General features: G+C 46.5%; 1 protein-coding gene across 2 annotated transcripts; it reads left to right on the top strand.

The window, feature by feature from the left end:
- The first annotated feature begins 425 nt into the window (after positions 1-425).
- LOC123099068 (uncharacterized) lies at positions 426-3,095 on the top strand. Of its 2 annotated transcripts, XR_006448076.1 has the most exons (4): positions 426-765; positions 1,343-1,796; positions 2,254-2,625; positions 2,884-3,095. XR_006448076.1 is itself a non-coding variant. In XM_044521192.1 (3 exons), the coding sequence occupies exons 1-3, from the start codon at positions 511-513 to the stop codon at positions 2,394-2,396; spliced, it is 852 nt and encodes a 283-aa protein (XP_044377127.1). In that variant the 5' UTR covers positions 426-510; the 3' UTR covers positions 2,397-2,848. The 2 variants fall into 2 exon arrangements, 1 of the variants encoding a protein (XP_044377127.1); XM_044521192.1 differs by lacking the exon at positions 2,884-3,095 and having other exon boundaries at positions 2,254-2,848.
- The last annotated feature ends 23,156 nt before the right edge of the window (positions 3,096-26,251 follow it).

Genomic DNA, 26,251 nt, shown 5'->3' with positions numbered 1-26,251 from the left:
GGGATGCTGTCATACTAAAATATATAAAAGTAAAAAGTAAAACCCAGTTTGGCCAGTTTGTACTATGACTAAAAAAACATAGTTTTGCCTGTGACTAATAAAGCCTAGCAAATGTCAAGATGATATACGGTGACTTCGTAAATCTCAAGATGATATACCGACTCAGTCTTTTGGGGATGTTCATAGGAGTAGGGTGTGTGTGCGCGTCTGTACTGTGCTAAAAATAATAGTATAATTGCCGCTGCCATGTTTCGTAGAGTGAAAAAAACGGCCCAGGGCCCGACTTGTCAGGCAGGCAGCCCCTACAGCCTGCATCCAATCGCGCGAAAATATCTGCGCCCGATATTTTTCCGCCCCCGCGCGGCCACGTCAACATAAAGTACGCCTCCTCCCTCAAAAGATAAAAATAAAGTACGCCTCGACGCCCCCCGCGCTGCCCTTTTCTTTCTTCGTCTTCTCCACCCTTTGCTCTGCTCTGCTTGCTGGCGCAGGCCAGATATTTTTCTTCCGATGAGAGTATACTACATCTCGGCCTCCTCGTCTCTCTCTCTCCAGGAGGAGGACGACGGACGACCAAATCCCACACATCTCTTCCCCTCTTCTCCATCCACCCGAGCTTTTCTCCGAGAAAATCGACGGAAGATATCCCGATTTCTGGCGCCGTGCTACGATAGTTCTTGGGGAGGAGAGAGCTCGAATCTTGTCGATCTTGGTCCGATGGGTGACGCGTCGACGATTCAACGGCCACCCGGCACTGTCGCCAAGGTAATCTAATCTATCCACGCCTGACTCTTTTTCTGATGCACTGCAAGTAGGAGCATATCACTTCGACTTATGTTTGATTTCCTAGTCTCTTGCAATTAGCTCTTGCCAATCGCCATACAAGTTAAATTAGACTCGAAAAGTACAAACAAAGCCAGGCAAAACACCATATATAATACTCCCTCCGGTCCTTTTTACTCTGCATATTAGGTTTGTCTGAAGTCAATCTCATCCAACTTTGACCAAGTTTATATAAAAAATTATAGACATTCACATAACAACACCAATATCATTAGATTCATTTTGGAATATATTTTCATATTATATTTATTAGATATTATAGATGCTAATATTTTTTAATATAAATTTGGTCAAACTTAGCAAAGTTTGACTTTCGGCAAATCCAATGTGCAGAGTAAAAAGGACCGCAGGGAGTACTAGTAATCATCCTGGACATTTGTCCAGTATTCTCTTGCAATCACCTCTCTTTTACTGTGGGACAGCTATCCAATGAGTTAATTTTGCATGTAAATGGAAATGACCTGTAAAATGGAAAATGATCTTATCTTCTCTTCATCAGGGCAATCAAGTTGGAGAGTTGGTGTCGGCTGGATGGACAAACGACAGCCACGACATGTACATAAGCTCCATGGAGGCGTCCTTCGTGCAGCAACTCCGTATACGTAGTAGCCGACAGTTACAGCACTACCACGCTCACGCTCCTGGTAGGAGCATCACCCATGTGGGCGGCCATGGGCTCAAAGCCCTCCAAGAGGGAGCCTCAGACGAGCTCAGGTCTGAGACGAACGTTTCTCGCTTGCGTGATGTAGGCGTAAGAGGACTGCCCGAGGATCCATGGGCAAGGCGTTTCAGGCCACACAAAGATTATTCCGGTGTGAACCGTCGTGGTGATGTGGTGTGTGCTTCGGCCGATGACGGTGAATCGGGTACTGATACGGTTCACAAGACTTATCGGACATATGGAAGAGAAGTGGGCATTTTTGCTGGCGAAAATCTTGTTGGGAAAAGCTCAGGTTGTTACACTTTCTTATCTTGTTTGCAGATTGCTTCCTTCTGTATATGTTTTCTTCACTTTGACACAAGTTCACTACTGTTGTTCAGTGTTCGCTCACTGTTAGTCTGATAGTATGAATTACTCCTAGAAAGTGTCAATTAATAAAAAAGACAAATATTTATTACGTCGTAAGTCGATAAATCAAATAATTGTGATCCAAGGAATGATGTAATTTTGCATGCCAGGCCGCTGGTATTCCTCATGATTTGTGGAAATATTAAATGACTTTATGGAATTGTTTGTCATATAAAGAAGCTATAACTGAATTGCCTATCTGGTCGACAACCATGTTTGATGCATTGTCTAGAGTTAGCTCTTTAGTAAATAATTGTATTAAACTTCACTTTGACAGAAGTTCATAACTGTTATTCAGTGTTCACTATTAGTCTGACAAGCATTTCGTTGCTTCTCTCCAGAAGCCTCTGGTCAGAATTTTCCTGAAGAAGAGGTTCACTCCATTGCTCAGCCAACCAAATCATGCAAGAAAAGGAGGACTGCCCCTTCCACCGCTGCAGGTTCTTTCACGTCGATGCTCGAATGCAGCGACGAGCGGTGGTGAAGGCCAATGTATGTTTTCCGAAACCCCGAGGAAGCGACGGAAAACTAGTTCTAGAAATTCTTGCTGAAGCAGTTGTGATAGGTGACTGGTGCGGCTGCTAATATTTTTAACTCGGCGGATAGCTCTTGATCAGTCTGCTCTTTCGGCGTGAAGAGAAGGCAATTCATTGGTAGTTTGTATCATCTCTGCAGAGCATCAGGCTCAAGTTTGCAGATCTGCGAGAGTGGAGGTGCGAGTGATGTGATGCCTTGTGTTGGTGTGTTTCTTCAGCATCTACTGTCTGCAAGTGAATCAATAGAATTTGGATAGTTCATACTACATGACTGTTGATGCCACATGGATGCAAATCAAACTTGTTTGGTCTGGAGACATTTTTTGCCTGGCAACCTCTCTGTTTCTTCTTCTGCAGACTGTTGGTTGTGTTGTGCTAAAACTGAAGTATGTTGTGTTTCTGTGAGGTCTTTGTTAATTTTTTTTCCTGATGCAGGGCATATCTCATTCAATCCATATATCGAGGTCTTCGCCGAGAATAGCGTTCCGAAGACCGAGCTCATGAAGCTCGTTTTACAAAAAAAATCAAAATGTATATAGAAGATATTTTTTCCACAAATACATATGCATATTCTTCAAGTATGTATAACATTTCATCAACTAATTTGATTATTTGCATGCTACACAAAAAAAAAACAAATATTTGGCCCAAATACAACAAAGAAAAGGCCCATTTTAATATGTGTATTTGTCTTTTATGTGTACATCACATATGAATATGTATGTTCATGGAATTTTGTACATGCATACTACAAATATATGTCTACTGTACACTTTTTTCCAGATTTTTTTGAGGTGTGAAAAAAGTATTTTCGCTGGAAGAAAATGAATAAAGAGCTCAATGGAGCTTGGCCTCTGCAGGCACTTTTTGGGTCTTAGCCTAATTTTGGCATTTTCATCCGGTCCATATATCGGGGATCTTCTCCGCAACAAATCAGAAGGCAGATAGTCAGCTCAGGTCCCTACTACTGCTCAAATTTTAAGATCAACCCAATCCGAACCGCATGCATGTATCAAATCCTCCTCATGGGTCGTGGCGGTGGCCACCGCGGCCATGGCACCGACGAATCCTATTGTACTGTTCTCCTTGAGGTCAGCGGCTATCGAGTTGATACGATGAATTCGCGTTCGTTAATTCGGTCGGCCTTTAATTTGAAGCAAAGTATCTGCCTTTGATTCACAATACCTCAAATGTGATCTGGCCATCAGGTCATGAACGTGGCGCCCAAAAGCTGGCTCTGCATTTTACATTGTCCCTGCCCGACACGTTGTACATTTCCCACTACGATTACAATCGCTAGATCCTATTATACCGGCTTAATCTTTCAAAGGTGCTCATCAGTGGCGGAGGTAGAGGGTGGCCCACCCTGAGATTTGAAAATAGCTTTTATACCATAGGAGAAAAGCTAAAAAAAATAAAATAAAAATAAATAAATGTATATGTACCGTAACACTGCTGGTCCACCCTGGTCCAGTGGGCTAGGTCCGCCACTGATGCTCATAGGGATAGGGTGTGCGTGTGTGCGTTCATAGAGATGCATGTATGCTCGTGTATGTGAGTGACTTTGGTTGTACTATGTTCAAAAAAAATGTCAATGGGTGTGTTTGGTTTGTTCCCCTATTAGCCCAATCAAAACATTGGCATGACCAAAATTTTGGCAAGCTATATTTGTTTGGATCATAGCCATTGTACCTGCCAACATTTCAAAAAGAAAAACTACTGCATAATATTGCCGAGCTTCTTTAGCTTATTGGCGATGGCCATATGTACATGTTATCCTTGAGCCGGTGAAAAATAAGCATTTGAACCGGTGACCCCAGGCTAGCCAGCATGCGCGGCAAGCCAAGAGACCGAGATAACACTTGATGTCCTGACACGATACTAAATCATTATATATTTTGGCCAAATAAAAAATCATTATATATTTTGGCTAAATAACATAAACTCGGAATTTTAATTCTGAAAAAAGAGATAACCGACAAGCATATAAATTTAAAGCATGATCGCTTCTATGTAGAAGATGAATATTTAATAAAAAAACTTGTAAATGTTTTGAACGTATATGATCATTTTAGAAAGTATACATATTTTCTAAAATTACTTTATTTTTTATTTCATGTGCGAACAATTTTAAAATTATACATATTATTCATAATTTAACTTGGTGGATTTTTTAAATTAATACATGAGCGTTTTTTTGGTAAAATTTATTTTATTTATATGTATATTATTCATAATTTAGATTTTTTTTTTAAATTGTAAAATGACAAAAGAACTAAAATGATTGTAGCCTAAAGCAGCATTGCAACGGCTTGCTCCTCGTCGAGGGAAGTGGCCTGGTGTTCCCTACGTGTGCAACCCGGCGACGTCGCCGTGCAGCATCGAGGGCATGTTCCTCGCCTTTGACCCGGCCGTGTCGCAGCACCACCGGGTCTTCTTCTTTCCCACGGAGAAGCTACAACGGTACGAAGAAGAGCAGCATGGTACGTCGTCACGCGCCAAACTACCGTGCTGGGTCGACTGGGAGCATACGCCCCTACCAAACCTTTTTGGAGAAGAGCCGGCTGCCAAGGTGTTCCACGCGTTTCTGTTCTCTTCACAGACGGGCCGGTGGGAGAGCCGGGAGTTCACGCCGGGGCGCTGCGCCTCCGGACACCTCTATGATGTGGTGACCGCACTGCGTCGTCGTGATCAGCGGACGTGGTGGTCAGCCGAGTATTGGCATGGCTCGCTCTATGTGCACTGCCACAGTGATGTACTCATGGTCCTGCGTTGTTCACAGGGCACCTACGACATGGTTCGACTCCCGGGGCATCCTCATGACGGCGACAGATTGGATGAAATGGCACTGCCCGAGAGGTACTTAGAGCATCTCCAGCCGCGCCCCCAGAAAGGCCTCCCAGGCGATTTTTTCGCGCAGGCGCCCAAAAAACGGTCCAGTCGCGCCCTCAGGAGCCTGATTTTCGCCGGCCTGGGCCGAAATCAGCGCCGGCGGACCCAGGCCGAACCCGGCGCGCTGGGGCGAGCGGTTTTGGCGTGAAAGAGCCGCGGGCCAGCCGCGTCAGCGACACCACGCCTCGTCTTCCCCCAACGCCTCGGTTTCCCACGGGGAATCAATGGCAAGGCTGCCGCCGGTCAGCCTTGCCATTGATTCCTCACGGGCGGCGCGTCACGGGGCGGCGCGCCGACGCCTCCCCTCCCTCGCACGCGTACACACAGGCGCGGCGCGGCTATATAAACCGGTGGCCTCGCTCGCCTCTGGCCACACCAGCCCCGCCCTAGCCGCCAAGCTCTACCTCTCCCGTGCGCCACCGCCGAGCCCTCCCCCCCCTCCCCCTCTCCCGATGGCCGAGCGTTTCCCCGGGGACGAGGCGGCGGCCAACGGCTTCGGCCGCCGCATGCTCCGCGAACATGAATCGTGGCTCTTGTTCGAGGCGAACATCCCAGCGTCGCCGGACATGCGCGCCAGGCCGACGGGGTTATATTTGCTATGTAATGAAAATCCACGAACATGTCTAATATATGCCCAAGTTTGCCAAAATTTAGTCGTGTTTAGCCGAACTTTGCCGAACTTTGCTATATATTTTTCTTTTTTGAACACGCCTGGGGGCGGCCCTGGGGCTGGCGGCTGGGGACCAACTCGCCCCAGGCCGTTTTTTTGCGCTGGCTCACCCCCAGGCGGCGATTTTAGGCGCCCCCTGGGGGGCCAACGGCTGGAGATGCTCTTAGGGAGCTACCATAGAGGTATGGGCTGGACGTTGGCACACAAAGCCGACCTTAAAGGGCATGATCGTATCATGAATTATCTGAGAATGCAACCATTGATGTCACCAAAGATAACATGGGCGATGGTTGAAAGCGACAAAGACTTGATTAGCTTATTCGAGCATGACGACAATGAGGAAATCAATGATGATTGTAGTGATGGAACTGGCGAGGACGGGTACGAGAAAGGTGACGAAGAGGTGGAGGTAGAGGAAGAGGAAGATGATGACTATAACGGTGCACACGATGAGGAGGAAGAAGAACAACACATTGATGATGAGACACAAGGCGAACAGGAGGAAGAACAATATATCTACGACAGTGATGAGCATGCAGAACTTCAGAATAGTGATGGTTCCGACTACTCATGGAACTCGGACGAGCACAACTTCATTGACTTACATAGCAGTACAATTGCAGAGGAGGATGTCTGGGGATGGGGTTGCAACATTGTCGGATTAATATACCTTTTGATTAATATACCTTTGGATTGAACTCATGTAAGTGTATATATCTTGCCCATTGGTTAATTTTGGTCTTGACATAACCATACTTTTGTCTTGCTACTGATGGTGGTGATTACTGACTACCAAGGTCCATGTAAATTATATTTTGGATAGTTATAGATTTTCTAGCAGAGTATGTGTAGGATGTTGAGAAGAACATTACATTAGGTTGTTGATATGTGTTGCGTTAAGAGGAGCACAAATGAATCTTGATGTTTGAACATTATCGTTTTGATCTGATACCGATACTTCAAACTGTTGCACTGGATCCATAGCGTTGTTGCACGAGTCTTGATGTTTCTTGGCAGTTGAATTATAGATTCATACATACATTTTCTTCTTATGTACTTCTAAGACAATCATGCATGCAGACCATCTTGAAGATGTTCCAATCATAGTAGGTGATGCCACAAAGATTAATATTGTGTGATAGGTCATACCTCAACCTAGAACCGGATCAATCACTCAAACATAGATGAACATAGACACAAAGATGAATGCTTTATTGATGGCATAATTAAACATGTTCAACCTTCCAAATTATAGGATCAATGAGGAAGAAGGAGATTGTGGCCGGCACGCATGACCTAGAATCGATGCCTGGTGGTGGTGGCGATGGCTCCTTCTCCTCATGTGTAGCCTTCGTGGTGGTGGCGATGGAGATAGAGTTGTGGAGGGACATGCCGCTGTCTAGTTGAGAGGAGAGAGCCAATACAATATCTAGGTGATATGTATCCTAGCCAACATCATCAACATGCTACGGACGTCCACGCTATGTTCCCTACCTCCCTTGCTATGTCGATACACTCCCGCCCAGAAAAACATCACCGTCATCTTAGAGACAACATATTATCCCTGGCAAGTATCTTATCATGTACAGAGGCAGAGACAGGGGGTGCAAGCAGGGGTCAGACACCCCCCATCACCTCGCCCCCCTGTGAATTTTTATTAGGTAATTGGTACTAGCATATATGTATAGTTATGAATCTTCGTCTGATTTTTTTAGGGGTATGAATCTTCATTTGATCCTAACGGCCCATCGTTCCAGTCCAAAGGCCCAGTATTACATTGCAGAATCGCTAAGTTGTACACTCCAGAAAAATAGGAATACCTTTTGAACACAGTAGAGAGATGCAAGCGCTCATACATACGCGCATATACACTCATACTTATGAACGCACACACGCACACCCTACCCCTATTAGCACCTTTGAGAGACTGAGTCGGCATATCATCTTGAGATTTATGAAGTCACCAAGACTTAAACCCTGGTGGGCTGGGGATACCACTATCTCTCTAACCATCTAACCGCAGGTTGGTTCGTAAAAAAAGATACCTAATTTGTAGCCGTTTAGATTGTGGCTTCGTCCAGATTGATAGTTTCCTTTTCGTTCGTGGCTTCATGCATCCTTTTGTGCCGCCGCCTCGTGGCTCTTGCTGCCCCTCTCGTTAAAATTGAATCCACTTCGACGATCGAATCCGCGGCAATTCAGCTTATTCACGGGTGATCTTGGTATCATGCATTCATACTGTTGAGTATTATGATTATTAAAAAAGATATAATAGTGTAGGATCTTATTCTACCTTGTCTTGCACTTCAAGTTGGTCATTGTTGTTAGCAGCTAGCCCTCTTCTCCCACGTATTGCATGCACGATTGCCCACGATCCCAACCACGTAGCTAGCTCCAGGCCCCACGCTACTGTTGCACATGTACATATATTTATGCGATGGATACGACAGCACCCAAGGTGCTATTTTCCCTCTCCATTCACTTCTCCACATCGTATCAGACGCCGGTCTCATCCTTCGTCTATAGCACACTTCCGCGCTCTCTCTCTCTCTCTCTCTCTCTCTCTCTCTCTCTCTCTCTCTCTCTCTCTCTCGCATGTAACCGCCCTAGCGTCGCCTGCTCCTCCACCTCCTCCTCCTCCCCACGGACATGGCACCGGCGTGCCGGCCACCCCCAAGACTCTGGCGTCCCAAACCCAGATTCTCCTCACCCATCTGTGTTCAACTACTCATGGAACTCGGATGAGCACAACTTCATTGACTTACATAGCAGTACAATTGCAGTGGAGGATGTCTGGGAATGGGGTTGCAACATTGTCGGATTCCATCCGTACAAGGACGCGCTCCATCTAAAATTCAGTGATCTGGTGGTGCCGTATCATCTCCAAACTTCGAGAATGCAGTATCTAGGTAACATGTATCCTAGACAATATTATCAACATGCTAGAGACGTTCACGCTGCGTTCCCCTACCGCCCTTGCTATGTCGATGCACTCCCGCCCAGAAAAATATCCAGGTCATCTTAGAAACATCATACCACTGTGGTGCATTTTCACTTACACAATCTATATTCCTAGTTAGAGTCTCATTTTAGTTTTTGCACTCGCAGAAGTACAACTATCATGAAGAATACTATTCTCTTTATTCTAGTTATTTCGATTAATATACCTTTGGATTGAACTCATGTAAGTGTATATATCTTGCCCATTGGTTAAATTTGGTCTTGACATAACCATACTTTTGTCTTGCTACTGATGCTGGTGATTACTTTTTTAGAACCCCCATATATTAATTAAGTAAAAAGGTTATTTCAATCGTTCATTACAAAATTCTCCATGCAAGGCGGAACACTATTAAGAAGAATCCCATCAGATCTACTAATAAAGCTAAACTTCGCAATTTCGTGAGCCACCCCATTGGCTAGCCGATTGATTTTCGCAATTTTAAAATTCTTGATCATCCTGGATATACTTAAGGCTTCTTTCTATGATCAATGAGAGGAGACCTGTCAACCTTCTCATTCGCAAGGAAAGAACGAACAAAAACACAATCAGTCTCCAGAATAATTGACTGGTGAAGAGTAATATCGATATAAAGGCCTGCCAGGCATGCACGTAGTTCAGCTTCATTCATGCTGGAACACTGACCCAGAAAGTCCCACTAAGAAATAATAACTTCACCAGATGAGTTTCTAGCAACCACCCCCACACTGGCGACATTAGTACTTTCCACATAACTGGCATCGACATTGATCTTGATATAATCATCTGGGAGAGGTTTGCATAACACATGATCTTGTACTGGTGCCGAAACTGATATCACACCTCCCAATTTTCCTTTACCTTTGTTACCGGGAACAACCTCAATAGTGACAAGACGTAAATGAAGACCAATAATTGTCCACAAAAATTGCAGAAGCAGCAATGGATTCCTTCCCCTTTCCAGAAATTAAATCATTTCTCAGGTGCCAAGCTCGTCAGAAAAGAAAAAAAAATATGCTCTCACTGTTGCAAGCTCAAATGATCCAACAAAATATGCTCTATAATCTTCTGCAGAGTGTTGGTTGTGTTGTGCTAAAACTGAACTATGTTGTGTTTTTGTGAGGTCCTCGCCTAATTTTTTCCCCGATATAGGGCATTTTCATTCAATGCATATACTGAGGTCTTTGCTTAATTTTGTCATTTGCATTCAATCAATATATCAAATCTGCATGTATCAAATCCTCCTCGTGGCGATGGCCACGTCCATGGCGCTGCCTGTTGCACTGTTGTCCTTGAGGTCAGCAGCTATCGAGTTGATACCTGCAAGCAACCATGAGCAGAATAAATGAACTCGCGCTGTTTATTTATTGGATCTGGCTTTAATTTGAAGCAAAATATCTGCCTTTAGTTGACCAGCTTTAAATGTGATCTGTTCATCAGGTCATGAATGTTTTTTTTGAAAAGGAGGTTATCCCCCGGCCTCTGCATCAGAACGATGCATACAGCCATATTATTAAACAAGCAAAGGTTCAACAAAGTCTTCAGGTCTCAAAGGCAAACAAAGCTCACAAAAAGCATAAATTGAAAAAAGCCACAACCGGCTGGCATATAAAAGATAGGAAACTAAACACCTATGCTATTACATGACCGCCATCCAAACCGGTTGAAGATAGCCAGTGCTACCGTTTCCCACCGGATAGACCCAGTAACCATATTCTCCCTGGTATCCGTCGGAGTGAGTAGCGACCACATACGGATCACTTGCAGTGGCCCGGAAAATAACCTGCAAGAATGAAAATTTGTTGTTCTGTTAAAAACTATATCATTCCTGCAGTTCCATACTGCCCATAATAAAGCACATACTCCTACACGAATCTGTCTCGCCGTTTCCGAATCTATTCCATCTAACCACGTCCCAAACAATGTGTTGATAGTATTCGGAGGAGTAATATTAAATGCTATGTGGACAGACCGCCATATAATTTTTGCCATTGGGCAATCAAGAAAGAGGTGTTTGATGGATTCATTCTGATCACAGAAGCTACATCTTCTAGATCCTGTCCAGTTGCGTTTTGTCAAATTGTCCTTAATTAGAATGACTTGTTTATGGACAAATCACATAAACACTATAATTTTTAAAGGCACTTTGACTTTCCAAACATGTTTCGATCGAGGAATATGGCCAGTGTAAATAATATCCAGATACATGGACTTAACTGAAAACTCTCCATTCTTAGTGAGTTTCCAGTGTAACTGATCTGGCTGTTGAGAGAGGTGAAGATCCATCAATCTTCTCACAAGATGGAGCCAAACTTCCCAACGGTTTCCCGCCAAAGTCCTCCTGAATTGAATATTGAGAGGGTTGGACTGTAATACTGTTGCAACGTAAGCGTCTCTTCGCTGAACAATATTATAGAGAGAAGGATATTGGAGAGCAAGGGGCGTCTCCCCTAGCCATGCATCCTCCCAAAATCTCGTGGTAGTACTATTTCCAACTAAAAAAATTGTCCTGTTGAAGAAGACTGATTTCACTCTCATCAGTCCCTTCCAAAATGGCGAATCGGTCGGTCTGACCGTCACCTGGGATAGAGTTTTGGAATGCAGGTACTTATTACGCAGAATCTGGGCCCATGTGGCATCGGTCTCTACAGATAGTTTATATAGCCACTTGCTGAGATGACATCTGTTCTTCACCTTTAGATTCTCTATGCCGAGGCCCTCTTGGTCTTTTGGTCTACAAATAATGTCCCATTTAGCGAGCCTGTACTTTCATTTTAATTCATGCTCTGCCAGAAGAAACGCGATCGATAGAAATCTAGTCTTTTCCGAACTCTAACTGGTACCTCGAAAAAGGACAAGAGAAACATGGGCATACTCGTGAGAACCGAATTAATGAGAATTAGTCATCCTCCGTATGACATAAGCTTGCCCTTCCAACAACTTAGTTTCTTTTCAAATCCATCCTCAATGCACTTCCATTTTGTGTTGGAAAGCTTGTGATGGTGAATTGGTATACCCAAATACGTAAAGGGCAGAGACCGCAATTCGCACCCGAACAGTTGTTATAAGCTTCTTGTTCGTCTCTAGCTCTTCCAAAGCAGAACAATTCACTTTTATGGAAGTTAATCTTTAATCCCAATAACAGTTCGAATAAGCATAACACAAGCTTCATGTTTCTTGCTTTTGCCAAATCATGCTCCATGAAGATGATAGTATCATCCGCGTATTGTAAGATGGACACACCTTCATCTACTAAATGTGGGACAAGGACGCCTATCTGGCCATTATCCTTGGCTATTCCTATTAGGATCGTCAACATGTCTACCACAATGTTGAACATAATCGGTGACATCGGGTCTCCCTGCCTTAGACCCTTGTGTGTCTGGAAATAATGACCTATGTCATCATTCACTTTGATTCCTACACTCCCTTTTTACGTGAAAGCATCTACCTGGTTTCTCCAGGCCTGATCGAATCCTTTCATCCGTAAGGCTTGCTGAAGAAATGGCCATTTTACCTTATCGTACGCTTTCTCAAAATCCACTTTAAAAACCACCCCGTCGAGTTTTTTCGTGTGGATTTCATGGAGCGTTTCATGTGGGACCACAACCCCTTCTAGGATGTTTCTATCCGGCATGAAAGCAGTTTGAGATAGCTGTACCACAGAATGCGCAATCTGCGTAAGCCTATTAGTTCCGAACTTGGTGAAATTTTTGAAACTGACATTAAGAAGACAGATCAGCCTGAACTGCTCAATCCGCACTGCCTCTGTTTTCTTCGGAAGCAACGTAATCGTTCCGAAATAAAGGTGAAATAGCTGCAGATGTCCGGCGAACAAATCATGGAACATCGGGAACAAATCATGGAACATCAGGTCATGAACGTGGCGTTCCAGTTTGTTAGAGTTGGCTCTGCATGTTCGTCCCTGCCGGACGTTATACATTTCCCACTACGATTGCAATCGTATGAGCATCTCCGATAGAAGATGTAGATGTAAAAATAATTAACTTTTGCATCTTCAAGACTGAAAAACCCACCTTCAGTAGATAATGTAGATGCAAAAATTTACATCACCTGCCTCAAGTGATGTAAAATACAACACCTAAAAATACAAATTTGCATCCCCACTTCTAGGTGATGTAAAACAGCCGGACGCGCGCCAACCGTCAACCCCCCTTCAATTCTTTTTCTCCTACCGTAGCTCTTCCTCCCGCCACACTGCCGCCAGCGCCCACCCGCCCACCGCATCACGCTGTCGTCGCCCCTCGCTAGATCTGGCCGCTCCACCACCCCCGCCACGAAGATGACGTTTCCCACCGCCCAGCGGCCGCTGCCGTTTCCTCCATCTCCGCAGCCACCACCCCACCGTCAAGCACCTGCCCAGCCACCACCCCACCGCCGCCCCGCCAGCACGCCGTGAATCGAGCGTATTTTTCACCGGCCCGCCGCCACTGCCGGTTTCGTCCCCGCCGTCGCCGCCGCCCAGCCGCTGCCGCCAATCCACCGCCCAGCCCTCACACCCACCGTCGCCCCACCGCCGCCCCAATTTGAATGCCGCTTTTGGCCGCGGCCACTCAGCCACCGCCACCTCACCGGCGGCATGCCGCCGAAGAAGGCCCCGGAGAGCAAGATGGATTCTTCGGATTGCAGGCGAAGCCGTCCGGCAACTTTGGTGTCAAGTTCTACAATGAGGGCCGCTGGTTCTGGCTCAGGACGTACCCGACCACCGTCGAGGTTGTGCGTGCGTACGGCATGGCAGCGTGGCATGCCAGGAGGCCAAGGACGGAGCTCAACTTCCCAGAGATTGAGACCCGGGCGGCTGTGGAGTTCCTCGTTCTAGTGGGTATTCATATGGAGGAGATGACAAATAAGGCGAAGAAAAGGCCGGCCATTCACGTTGCTCCCGGCGATAGTGACGAGGCGATGATGGCGAGGTTTGCGCTGGAGCATCGGGAGTATCTCCAGGCCGAGCACGAGTTCTCCTGGAAGCGCGAGGTCGAGCAGAAGAATAATGGGGTGAAGAAGGAGGACGAGGCCGGACCCTCGATGGTGATCCCCATCAAGTCTGACTCGGAGGACTGGGGTGACTCGGAGGAGGACGACGAGGAGTGCGACGACACGGGCAAGGACGAGTTCTGGGAGCATTTCAAGAGCCCTGATGAGGAGTAGTTTCATCTTCTATGTAGTTCAAGTAGTTGTTCGAACTAGTAGTAGTCATTTGGAGTATTCGTAATTTGATGGATGTAGTAGTTTGAACTATGTTTAATTTATATTTTAATTAGAACAATGTTTAATTATGATTTCATTTGAACTATGTTTCAAATGTAGTAATTGAACTTGCTATGTTTGAATTTGTTTGAAATTAAGTAGTACCTCAACAAGTTTTTACATCTTCATTTGCATCATCTATTGGAGTTGCCTCTTTTTTAGAGATGTAAAAAGAAAATGTAAATTATACAACACCTATTTTACATCTCCAAATTTGCATCGTCTATTGGAGATGCTCTAATATCCTATCATTCCTCCATCAAGATCGTCTCTTATCATCGCCCACCGTGAATTTCGCGTGCGACTAGGCCGGCATGATGAACGCCAACGGTGTCTGCCTCCCCAACGACCTCCTCCTCGACGTCCTCCGGCGCATCCCTGGGCGTGCCCTCGCCGTGTCGAGGGGCATCTTCCGCGTGTGGCGCGACCTCATCGGGCCCACACCCACACCCTCCTCCTCCCGCAGGTCTTTGCGCGCGAGTTCCCCGTAGTCTTCGCAAACTACCACGGCTACGACTGATGTCTACTACGCAACCTTTCTTCTTGTAGACTCGTGTTGGGCCTGCAAGCCTAGAGTTTTGTAGGACAGTAGCAATTTTCCCTCAAGTGGATGACCTAAGGTTTATGAATCCATGGGAGGCGTAGGATGAAGATGGTCTCTCTCAAACAAACCTACAACCAAATAACAAAGAGTCTCTTGTGTCCCCAACACACCCAATACAATGGTAAATTGTATAGGTGCACTAGTTCGGCGAAGAGATGGTGATACAAGTGTAATATGAATAGTAGATATAGGTTTTTGTAATCTAAAAAAATAAAAACAGCAAGGTAAGTAGTAACAAAAGTGAGAAAAAACGGTATTGCAATGCTTGAAAACAAGGCCTAGGGTTCATACTTTCACTAGTGCAAATTCTCTCAACAATGATAACATAATTGAATCATATAACAATCCCTTAACGTGCAACAAAGAATCACTCCACAGTTTCGATCGGAGAACGTAGGACGAAAACGTGCATCAACCCCTATGCATAGATTACCCCAATGTTACCTCGGGAATGCGCGAGTTGAGTGCCAAAACATACATCAAGTGAATCAATAGAACATCCCATTGTTACCACAGATATCCCATCGCAAGACATACATCAAGTGTTCTCAAATCCAATACTCAATCCAACATAACAAAACCTCAAAGAGCAAGACTCAATTCATCACAAGAAGGTAGAGGGCGAGAAACACCATATAATCCCAACTATAGTTACAAAGCTCGCGGTACATCAAGATCGTGCCAAATGAAGAACACGAGAGAGAGAGAGAAAGAGAGAGAGGGAGAGAGAGACCAAACACATAGCTACTGTGTTAAGGCATATCTCTCTAGATGTAGTTTTGGTGATTGATGACAACATGTTTGCGGACTAACCGTGTGCTTTGAGCATTTCAGAGATTCATCACTTGGCACGAGACGATTTCTTTCCCCTCGGAGTGTCAGTCAAGACGGTGTAGCTCTTTCGCTTCTTTTCTGGTGGACTAGTTTCGTAGGAGTCACCGTACTATCAAGAGGAGGTCCGTTCTGGTAACGCTAGGGTGGAATCAACACGTACACATCCTCTTTTCACCCTCTGAGCCTTTCCGCTTCTTTGGAGGTCTCTTTCCCCCCTTTCTTTGGGCTGAGTCTGGTCCCAGCGGTAGTACCGCGGTACCCAGCGGTAGTACCGCTTAGGAGTCACAGGCGGCAGTACCGCTCCGCAGCGGTAGTACCGCCGGTGGGTCCTCAGCAGTAGTACCGCTGCGGTACCAGGCCCCTACCGCGTCGACTCGAGGGGTCTTTTCTCGTGTCGGATTGTGCGATACTTCGCAGCGGCAGTAGAGCGGCAGTGCCGCTCATGAGCGGTAGTACCGCTCTACCACCACGGCAGTACCGCTCGAATCCGTATCTCTCTTGCCCTCCAATCTCCACGGTAGTACCGCCGGGGGAGCGGTAGTACCGCTGTTCTCAGCGGTAGTACCGCTGCCTTATGCGGTAGTACCGCCCTCTGCGGGGCTGTTGTGGGGGGTAACAGTTGGATTGTTCCCCCCACTATATAAGAAGGTCTTCTTCCCCATAGTTGACCTACCTCTTCCCCTAAGAAGCTCCATTGTTGCTCCAAACTCCATTTTCGCCCGATCTCTCTCCCTAGCCAATCAAACTTGTTGATTTGCTCGGGATTGGTTGAGAAGGCCCCGATCTACACTTCCACCAAGAGAAATTTGATTCTCCCCACTTATCCCTAGCGGATCTTGTTACTCTTGGGTGTTTGAGCACCCTAGACGGTTGAGGTCACCGCGGAGCCATAGTCCATTGTGGTGAAGCTTTGTGGTGTCGTTGGGAGCCTCCAATTGAGTTGTGGAGATTGCCCCAACCTTGTTTGTAAAGGTCCGGTCGCCGCCTTCAAGGGCACCAATAGTGGAATCACGGCATCTCGCATTGTGTGAGGGCGTGAGGAGAATACGGTGGCCCTAGTGGCTTCTTGGGGAGCATTGTGCCTCCGCACCGCTCCAACGGAGACATACTTCCCTTCAAAAGGAAGGAACTTCGATAACACATCCTCGTCTTCACCGGCTCCACTCTTGGTTATCTCGTCCCTTTACTTTCGCAAGCTTACTTGTGTTAAATCCCTTGCTTGCTTGTGTGCTTGTTGTCATTGCATCATATAGGTTGCTCACTTAGTTGCATATCTAGACAACCTACTTTGATGCAAAGTTTAAATTGGTAAAGAAAAGCTAAAAATTGTTAGTTGCCTATTCACCCCCCTCTAGTCAACTATATCGATCCTTTCAATTGGTATCAGAGCCAGGTTTCTTTATTAAGGACTTTACCGTCCGAAGAGTATGGTTGACGTCATAGACGGTGTGGAGGAGCACTCCGGTGTGAATCAGGTCTCGTCTACGGGAGATGGGGAAACCGCGGTCTCTCGTGAGGAGTTCATTGTGGCGTTGGACACATTGAAAACCTCCATGACTAGCTACCGAGGTCGAAAGCATGTTTAATAAATTCTTAGAAGGGCTTAAACTTTCCACCGCACCGTTGAAAGTGGGTGATCCTGCCAACAAGGTGACGGATGCTACCTCCGACAAAGGGGAAGCTAATAGCGAGAAAGCTCCTTCTTCTAGTGGTAAAAATGGCACCGGCATCTTTCCCCATGTGGAACCTCCACTTGTCTATGGTGGACCGCTCCCTTCCACTCATTTGAATCATGCCGGCCCGGCCCCTAAGATTGAGAAAAATGTAGATTTTGATTCTTGGGTCTATCGTTTTAAGCGTCATTTAAATCATGTGAACACTAACCTTTGGAGAATCATTGAAGAAGGTTTCTATCCGCATGACCGAAGGAACTTCACTCCTAGAGAAGTTGTGGATCATCAATTCAATGAGAATGCTCTCTTCATCATCCAAGAAGCTATCCCACCCGAAGATCTTCCTCATCTCCGGCCCTACACTGTGGCCAAAGATGCTTGGCTCCAAGTTGTTTCCCTCTATCGGGGAAGCGCAAGCATTCAACGCTCCAACTATGAAGTGGTGCAAGATGAAGCCGATGAGTTTGCAATGAAAGAAGATGAAGAACCTCGTGAGCTTTTTCGGAGAGTAACCAAACTCGCGGTCTCTCTCCGAGATCATGGTAGTAAGGACACGGATGCCAATTGGATCAAGCGCAAATTCCTCAAGGCAATGATGCCCTACCACAAAGCCATGTCCTCCGTCATTCGTCAAAGGCCGGACTTCCACACCTTGTCCTCAAGTGAAGTGTTGGATGAGTTCGTTGCTATGAGCATCTTGGACAAGACCGCTGACAATGCGGTTCTTCGCTATCAAAGAGTAAAGAAGCCCAACCTTGCTCTAAAGGCCAAGGTTAGTATGGAGGAAGAGGATGAAGAGGAAGAAGAAGAGAGCAACCTCGAAGACACGAAGTATGCCTATCATGAACACATGGCTCTTGCTTTAAGGCAATTTTGGAGCAAGAAGAACACAAGGCCAAACTTCAACAAGAACAATTCAAGTGGCGCAAAGGGCAAGCAACGAGTGAGGACTTGCTTCAATTGTGGCAATGTGAGCCACTTTGTTGCGGAGTGCCCTTACGAGAAGAGGGAAGACAATAGTGGCAAGCTCATTCGAAAGGACAAGGCCAAGTCGTTCCCCAACAAGAGCAAATTCACCAAGAAGACTCCTCCCAAGGCATTGGTGGTACAAGAAGAGTACAATGAGGATGATGACGATGATGAAGATGGTGAGTCGGTTGCCATGGCCTCCGTTGCCATTGCGATGACTCCACGGATGTCTCTCTTCGACTCACCCAATGAGAACATCACCGCCAAGTGCCTCATGGCTAAAGCCACCAACAAGGTAACCCCCAACATCAAAACTACCATCATTAATCATCCTTCTTCGATGGATAGCATTGATGAACATGAGGGGACAAATGTGGAGGAAAATGAGTTTGAGACCTTTATGGGTAAACTCAAGGGTAAATCCAAGAAGCACTTCGTTGCTCTCTTGGAACAACTTGGTGAAGCCAATGACATGATCGAGGCTCACGAAGATACCATCTCTAAGATGGAGGGGCATAGTCGTGACTATGCCGATGAGATTTCGGATCTTTCCAATGCTCTTGACGAAGAGTGCGGTCTTCGTTTGGCTCTTAAGGAGTCATACAACGATGATCATGCTAAGTTAAAGAAAGATCTTGATCATGCTCTTATTGTGTCTCGTGTGCTAAACTCCGAGAAGGCAAAGCTTGGGGTTGATCTTGCTAGACTCAAAGAGGAGTTTGACATTCTCGACAAGGCTCACAAAGTCTTGAAGGGTGTTCATGCTAGCCTCAAGGAGTCTCATGATCAACTCCAAGTGAAGCTAACTAAGGAGAAAGCCACCTTTCCTCATATGGTGTTAATTGATAATGCAAATGCTACTAACCCTTGTTGTGAGCAGGTGCATCTTGTTGAGGAGAATTCTAAGTTGAAGGAGAAACTTGAGAAACGCCTTGTGTCATGCATACAAGGTGAGAAGAACCTCAACGACCTTTTGAGCAATCAAAAGGAAGTTGTGGCCAAGGAGGGGATTGGGTTCGCACCCAAGCCCAAGAACAAGAAGAAGAATGACAAGACCAAACGACTTCCTACTCTCAAGAAAACTTTTGTGAAGGAGGGAGAGGGTGCTTCCAAGGAGAAGAAGAACAATGCGAAGGGTGGCGGTGTCAAGAAGGGCAATGCCACCCCTTTCAACAAAGCCGGCGACTTTAATCCTTCTTATGTGCTATGCCGTGCTAGTGATGGGCATGTTTATGCCAAATTTGTTGGTTCTCCTCATGAGTATATTGAATGGTCTATTTGGGTTCCTAAGACCCTTGTTACTAACATCAAAGGACCCATTACAAAATGGGTACCTAAAACCAAGCATTGATCTCTTGTAGGTGTTTGCTTCCGGTGGGGGGTCATGGTTGCTCGATAGTGGAGCTACAAATCATATGACCAGAAGCAAGGACTTGGTGGTGGACGTGCACAAGATTCCATCTATTCCCACCAATGTCGAGTGGGATGATGCCTCGTCTTCTAAGGTATTGGGACTCGGCAAAGTAGTTATTTCTCATGATCTCACGATCGAGAAAGTCATGCTTGTTGAGTCCCTTGCATACAATTTACTTTCCGTTCGTCAACTTGCAATCATGGGTTTTGCCACTTTCTTTTATATTGATACCATGGCCCTCTTGTGGAGCAAGACTCTTAAAGTAGCCTTTGTTGGGCATGTCGAGAATGGTCTCTATGTGATTAACTTTTCGGAGCGACCCACTAAGACCACGACATGCCTAATGGATAAAGTTGACGTGGGATGGCTTTGGCATCGCCATTTAGCCCATGTCAATATGAGATCTTTGCAAAGTCTTCTCAAGGGGGACCATGTCCGTGGACTAACGAACGTTAGTTTTGCTAAAGATCGTGCTTGCAGTGCTTATATCGAAGGAAAGCTTCATGAGAAGGCTCACCCTCCCACGACTCTCATTTACTCGAAGAGGCCTTTGGAGCTCCTTCATTTGGATCTCTTTGGGCCTCCATCCTTTGATAGTCTTGGGGGTAGAAAGTATTGCTTGGTGATTGTGGATGACTATTCAAGATACACTTGGGTGTATTTCTTCAAGAGGAAGAGTGAGACCCAACAAACCGTCATTGACTTTGCAAATGAAGCCCAACGGCAACACAATGCAAAGATCTTGACAATAAGAAGTGACAACGGCACCAAGATCAAGAACTACACCTTGGATGAGTTTCTTAGTGATGAGGGGATCAAGCATCAATATTCCGCACCTTACACCCCTCAACAAAACGGTGTTGCGGAGAGGAAGAACCGGACGTTGATGGATGCCGCAAGGACCATGATGGCGGAGTTCAAATCTCCATACAACTTTTGGGCCGAAGCCATCAACACCACGTGTCATGCATCCAATCGGCTCTACCTCCGCAAGGGCTTGAACAAGACTCCGTATGAGATACTCACCGGTAACAAGCCCAACCGCAAGTACTTTCGGGTGTTCTGGTGTAAGTGTTTCATTCTCAAGAAAGGTGTTCGGTTGTCTAAATTTGAGGCTAGAGCATATGAGGGCATATTTGTTGGTTATGCTACAAACTCTCATGCTTACCGTGTCCTCAATAAATCCACGGGACTTATTGAGGAGACGTGTAACATGGAGTTTGATGAGAATAACGGCTCCCAAGTGGAGCAAAGTGGCACTTGTGATGTAGGTGATGAAATTCCTCCTCAAGCCATAAAAAGAATGGGTGTTGGTTTTATCCTACCCATTGAGGAACCCCTTGTGGCCGAAGGAGAAGGACAATGCTCCACTCAAGTGGAGCCATCACCAACCCAAGGCCCACACGCTTCCGAAGAACAAAGTGAAGGCCCTCAACCTCATGAACAAGACCAAGGGCAAGATCATGCTCAAGACGGTGGTGACCCACCAAGTGATGCCCGAGGTCAAGTTCTCTCCTCCGAGCAAGTTCAAGATCAAGAACAAGCTCAAGAAGGCGCTCAAGATGATCAAGTGACCGCTCCTCAACTCACCACCGAGGAGGAATTGGAGCGTCGTGCCGCCAAGATTGCTTCCAAGCTCTCCACCAAGGGTCATCTCATGAAGAATGTGCTTGTAAGCATTCAAAAGGGGGTAAGCACTCGTAGACAATTGGCAAACTATTGTGAACATCACGCGTTTGTCTCTTGTGTGGAACCCCAAAAGGTTTATGAAGCTCACGAAGATCCGGATTGGCTCAATGCCATGCATGAAGAACTCAACAACTTCGAGTACAACAAGGTGTGGAGATTAGTGCCAAGGCCAACGGGGAACCACAATGTCATTGGAACCAAGTGGATATTCAAGAACAAGCAAGATGCTCATGGGACCATCATCCGCAACAAGGCACGATTGGTGGCACAAGTATACTCCCAAGTCGAGGGTATCGACTACGGTGAAACCTTTGCTCCCGTTGCTCGCCTTGAATCTATTCATTTGCTGATTGCTTATGCTTCTCATCACAACTTTAAGTTGCAACAAATGGATGTGAAGAGTGCTTTTCTTAATGGTCCTATTAATGAGTGTGTTTATGTCAAGCAACCCCTCGGGTTCGAGGATCCCTACTTTCCCGATCATGTGTATCAACTCAATAAGGCACTCTATGGCCTTAAACAAGCCCCACACGCGTGGTATGACCACCTTACCGAGTTGTTACAAGATCGTGGGTTTCAAGTTGGGCTAATCGACCCCACTCTTTTTACTAAGAAGGTCAAAGGGGAGTTGTTTGTGTGCCAACTATATGTTGATGACATTATCTTTGGTTCCCCTAACAAAGCTTTCAATGAGGAATTTGCCGCACTCATGACCTCAAAGTTCAAGATGTCTTCCATGCGAGAGTTGAAGTTCTTTCTCGGTTTCGAAGTAAAGCAAAGAAGAGAAGGAACCTTCATCAACCAAGCCAAATACACTCAAGACATGCTCAAGAGATTCAAGCTAAGTGATGTCAAGCCGGCGTCCACTCCAATGCCCACCAAGTGCCAACTTGACATCGATCCCAATGGTAAAGTGGTGGATCAAAAGGTATATCGCTCCATGATTGGTTCATTACTTTACCTTTGTGCATATAGACCGGATATCATGTTGAGTGTGGGAATTTGTGCATGTTTTCAAGCCGCACCTAAGGAAAGCCACTTTGTGGCGGTCAAGTGAATCTTTCGATATTTGGCTCATACCCCAAACTTTGGCTTATGGTACCCAAGAGGAGCAAACTTCAAGCTTGTTGGGTATTCGGACTCGGATTGGGCGGGAGACAAAGTGGATAGGAAATCCACTTCCGGAGGGTGCCAATTCCTTGGTTGCTCTTTGGTAAGTTGGTCTTCTAAACAGCAAAGTTGTGTGTCTCTCTCGTCCACCGAAGTGAAGTATGTGGCGGCCGGGAGTTGTTGTGCACAACTCTTATGGATGAGGCAAACTTTAAAGGATTACGGTGTCATTTGTGACAAAGTGCCTCTTTGGTGTGACAATGAAAGTGCCATCAAGATTTCTCTCAACTCGGTGCAACACTTCAAGACGAAGCATATTGAGATTCGGTATCACTTCATCCGGGATCATATTAGGCGAGGGGAGATCGAGCTCAACTATGTCAACACTCATGATAACCTTGCAGATATTTTCACGAAGCCGTTGGATGAAGCAAGATTTCGCGAGTTAAGGCATGAGCTAAATATCATTGATTCGAGTAATGTTGCTTGAACACTTGCACTCCCCACCATACGCAACTTGTTATCTTGTTTAGGTGTAGGCATGGACATAGGGGGAGTGTTGTTCTCTTTATGAACTCTCCCTCCCCTTATTATGCATAAATTGATCAACTCTTTCACATTAGCCATTTTTTATGGTACTTGTGCTTCAAAGACGAGTTTTGGTCATGGGCCCAAGGATAATTCTTCGCGGTGCCATACCAATGGACTCAAACATAGGTGGCCTCGGCCACCGCCCTCTCTTGAAGAGGTGTGTGGTTCTTGTCCTCTCGCTGGTGTTTTTGTTGCTTTGTGTTTGCTCTCTCTTCTTGCCGTTTTTTTCTTTTTGAGCTAAGCCTTTTGAGTCTAGTCTTTTGGGGTCTTGGCTGGGCGGTACTACCGCTGGTGGTGCGCGGTACTACCGCTTATGTTGACAAGCGGTACTACCGCCCACCCGAGCGGTACTACCGCTGGGGGCGGGACCAGGGGGTTATGTCGGGGCAGGGGGAGGTTTCTCCTCCCCCATACCCATTCGCACCGCCCCCTCGTCCCTCTTCCTCTCTCCAGCCTCGCCTCGCCGCGGGAGGGCTCCGGCGGGCCGCCGTCTCCGGGCCATCCCTCTCCATTCCCTTCGGTGGAGTCGATCCCCACCTCATCCTCTTGCCATGGATGCCGGTATTGCCCTCGTTCCTTCTCTCTTTTTGTCTAGTTCTCAGATCTAGCGTTTTTGGGGCAATAGTGGTTGCATCTCTAGGTTTTTGGCTAAATCTCGGCTTGAGTAGTTTGGAGAAGGCGTCTAGACTATGTGGATTAAGTTTTGGTAGGAGTATTTTTGAATTTGGCAGTCCGGTAGTGCCGAATCTGACCACGGCAGTAGGAACCGCCGTTTCCCAGTCTTGAGCGGTACTACCGCTCCCACTGGAGCGGTACTACCGCTTGCGCGGTACTGCCGCCTATGGCCAGCGGTACTACCGCTGCCTGCCAGATTCCATCATTTTCCTACCACTGTTTGATCCATGTTGTTTTGTTTGGAAGCTTGCACTTTTTCTTTCGTGTTGGTTCTTCTGTTCGTGTGTTTGGTTCCAGGTGATGAACATCCTGAGCAGCAAGTCCGCCGTGTCAACCCCGGTTGTGCAACATCAAAGCGCTACCGCACCTCTGAGTCAGTAGGTGCTTCCTCAAGTGCGGCACCTCCGCCTCCACACCAGAAAAAACTTGCCAACAGGCCGAAGCCAAGGGGCAAGACTGTGACTGAGTTGTCTGCTAAGGAGTTCTGGGAAAGGCGTCGCCGCAACCCCTATGCGGAAGACCAAGAACCCAATTTTGTCAACTGCCCGTTCTGGAACCGCTTTCAGTTTGCCATCTACTTTGATGTGATCAAGGCCAAGAAGAATCTCTATGTTGATGTTCGCTCCATCGACGGATGCCATGGAAAAGGATCCTGAATACTTTGGTGAAGCTCTTCAGATGTGTGCTCAGCTAAACATTCTCAGAATCATGCAGTTCAACAAGGACTTTGATGCAGATTTGGTGGCTCAATTCTATGCTACTGTCCATCTTGGCACTGATGAAGAAAGGACTCTGACCTAGATGACAAATGGCAAGTTACTGTCTGTCAAGTGGAAGGCCTTCATGGAGTTACTTGAGGTGGAAGATCGCGGTCTTGAGACTCCTGTGGGCTTTCGCCCTCACCGCAACGTCAACTCCACTCACAAGCAAGCCCTCTAGCCCTACTGCACTGTGAAGGTTCACCCTGTGACTAAGAAGGAAACCTATGAGTTGTCTACCTACCTGGACATCCTTCATCGTGTCTTTCGAGAGACCCTCTTTCCTCGCATCGGGAATCTGGATATGGTCCACTCCTATCTCGAGGATATGCTTCTCTTCTGCCAGCGTGAGAAGGAAGCAAACACTGGCGAGTCCCTGGATTCAGCAGCACTGTCCGTGGACCGATTCCGACACCGAGCAGTTCCCGACTGAAGATGGCAGTGCAGATGACCTTGCCAGGATGTGATGAGAGAGCTCCTCAGTTTGCCTTCACCTGGAGCCGTAGCGTCGCTCTTTGCCCTTTTGGTGTCTCGATGCCAAAGGGGGAGAGAGCTTAGGGATTTGTTGGGATTTGTGCTTTATGGTGTGCTTTATGGTGTCGTCGTTTTCTTTGTTGTGTCGTTGTGTTTTCTCGCCATTTGCCTTGTTTGGTTGTGTGCCAGTGAGACCTAAGTTCCAGATATATGGTGTAAGACATATGCTACCTTATCTTTATCTATGTCTTTCTAGTACTTTGGTATCTTATGAGTTGCTTGTCTATCATGTTATATTACCTGCTCTCATCTATCCTATGCTTAGGTTGTTGGAATATAAAATATAGGGGGAGTGTTGATCCTAATGTGTGTGTCCTACTTTCCAAAGGCACTACTAACTAGATGCACACATTCAGGGGGAGCCCGTCTATATTTTGTAGTTCTTAGTATCTTTACTTTCATGGTATATCCTTGTGCAAATCCCTCGTTGTCATCAATCCACCAAAAAGGGAGAGATTGTTAAGGCATATCTCTCTAGATGTAGTTTTGGTGATTGATGACAACATGTTTGCGGACTAATCGTGTGCTTTGAGCATTTCAGAGATTCATCACTTGGCACGAGACGATTTCTTTCCCCTCGGAGTGTCAGTCAAGACGGTTTAGCTCTTTCGCTTCTTTTCTGGTGGACTAGTTTCGTAGGAGTCACCATACTATCAAGATTGGGTCCGTTCTGGTAAGGCTAGGGTGGAATCAACACGTACACATCCTCTTTTCACCCTCTGAGCCTTTCCGCTTCTTTGGAGATCTCTTTCCCCCCTTTCTTTGGGCTGAGTCTGGTCCCAGCGGTAGTACCGCGGTACCCAGCGGTAGTACCGCTTAGGAGTCAGAGGCGGCAGTACCGCTCCACAGCGGTAGTACCGCCGGTGGGTCCTCAGTAGTAGTACCGTTGCGGTACCAGGCCCCTACCGCGTCGACTCGAGGGGTCTTTTCTCGTGTCGAATTGTGCGGTACTTCGCAGCGGTAGTAGAGCGGCAGTGCCGCTCATTAGCGGTAGTACCGCTCTACCACCGCAACAGTACCGCTCGAGTCCGTATCTCTCTTGCACTCCAATCTCCACGGTAGTACCGCCGGGGGAGCGGTAGTACCGCTGTTCTCAGCGGTAGTACCGCTGGCTTATGCGGTAGTACCGCCCTCTGCGGGGC

The sequence above is a fragment of the Triticum aestivum genome, chromosome 4D, assembly GCF_018294505.1.
Source record: "Triticum aestivum cultivar Chinese Spring chromosome 4D, IWGSC CS RefSeq v2.1, whole genome shotgun sequence".
Taxonomy (NCBI): domain Eukaryota; kingdom Viridiplantae; phylum Streptophyta; class Magnoliopsida; order Poales; family Poaceae; genus Triticum; species Triticum aestivum.
Note: the sequence above shows the minus strand (reverse complement) of the source record. Positions and strands in the feature narration are given on the sequence as shown.

Bases quoted from the DNA above. Each gene is read 5' to 3' on its own strand.
- LOC123099068 (XM_044521192.1), top strand. From the start codon at position 511: ATGAGAGTATACTACATCTCGGCCTCCTCGTCTCTCTCTCTCCAGGAG. The intron at 766-1,342 runs GTAATCTAATCT...TCTCTTCATCAG, and splicing joins CACCCGGCACTGTCGCCAAG to GGCAATCAAGTTGGAGAGTT. The intron at 1,797-2,253 runs GTTGTTACACTT...GCTTCTCTCCAG, and splicing joins TCTTGTTGGGAAAAGCTCAG to AAGCCTCTGGTCAGAATTTT.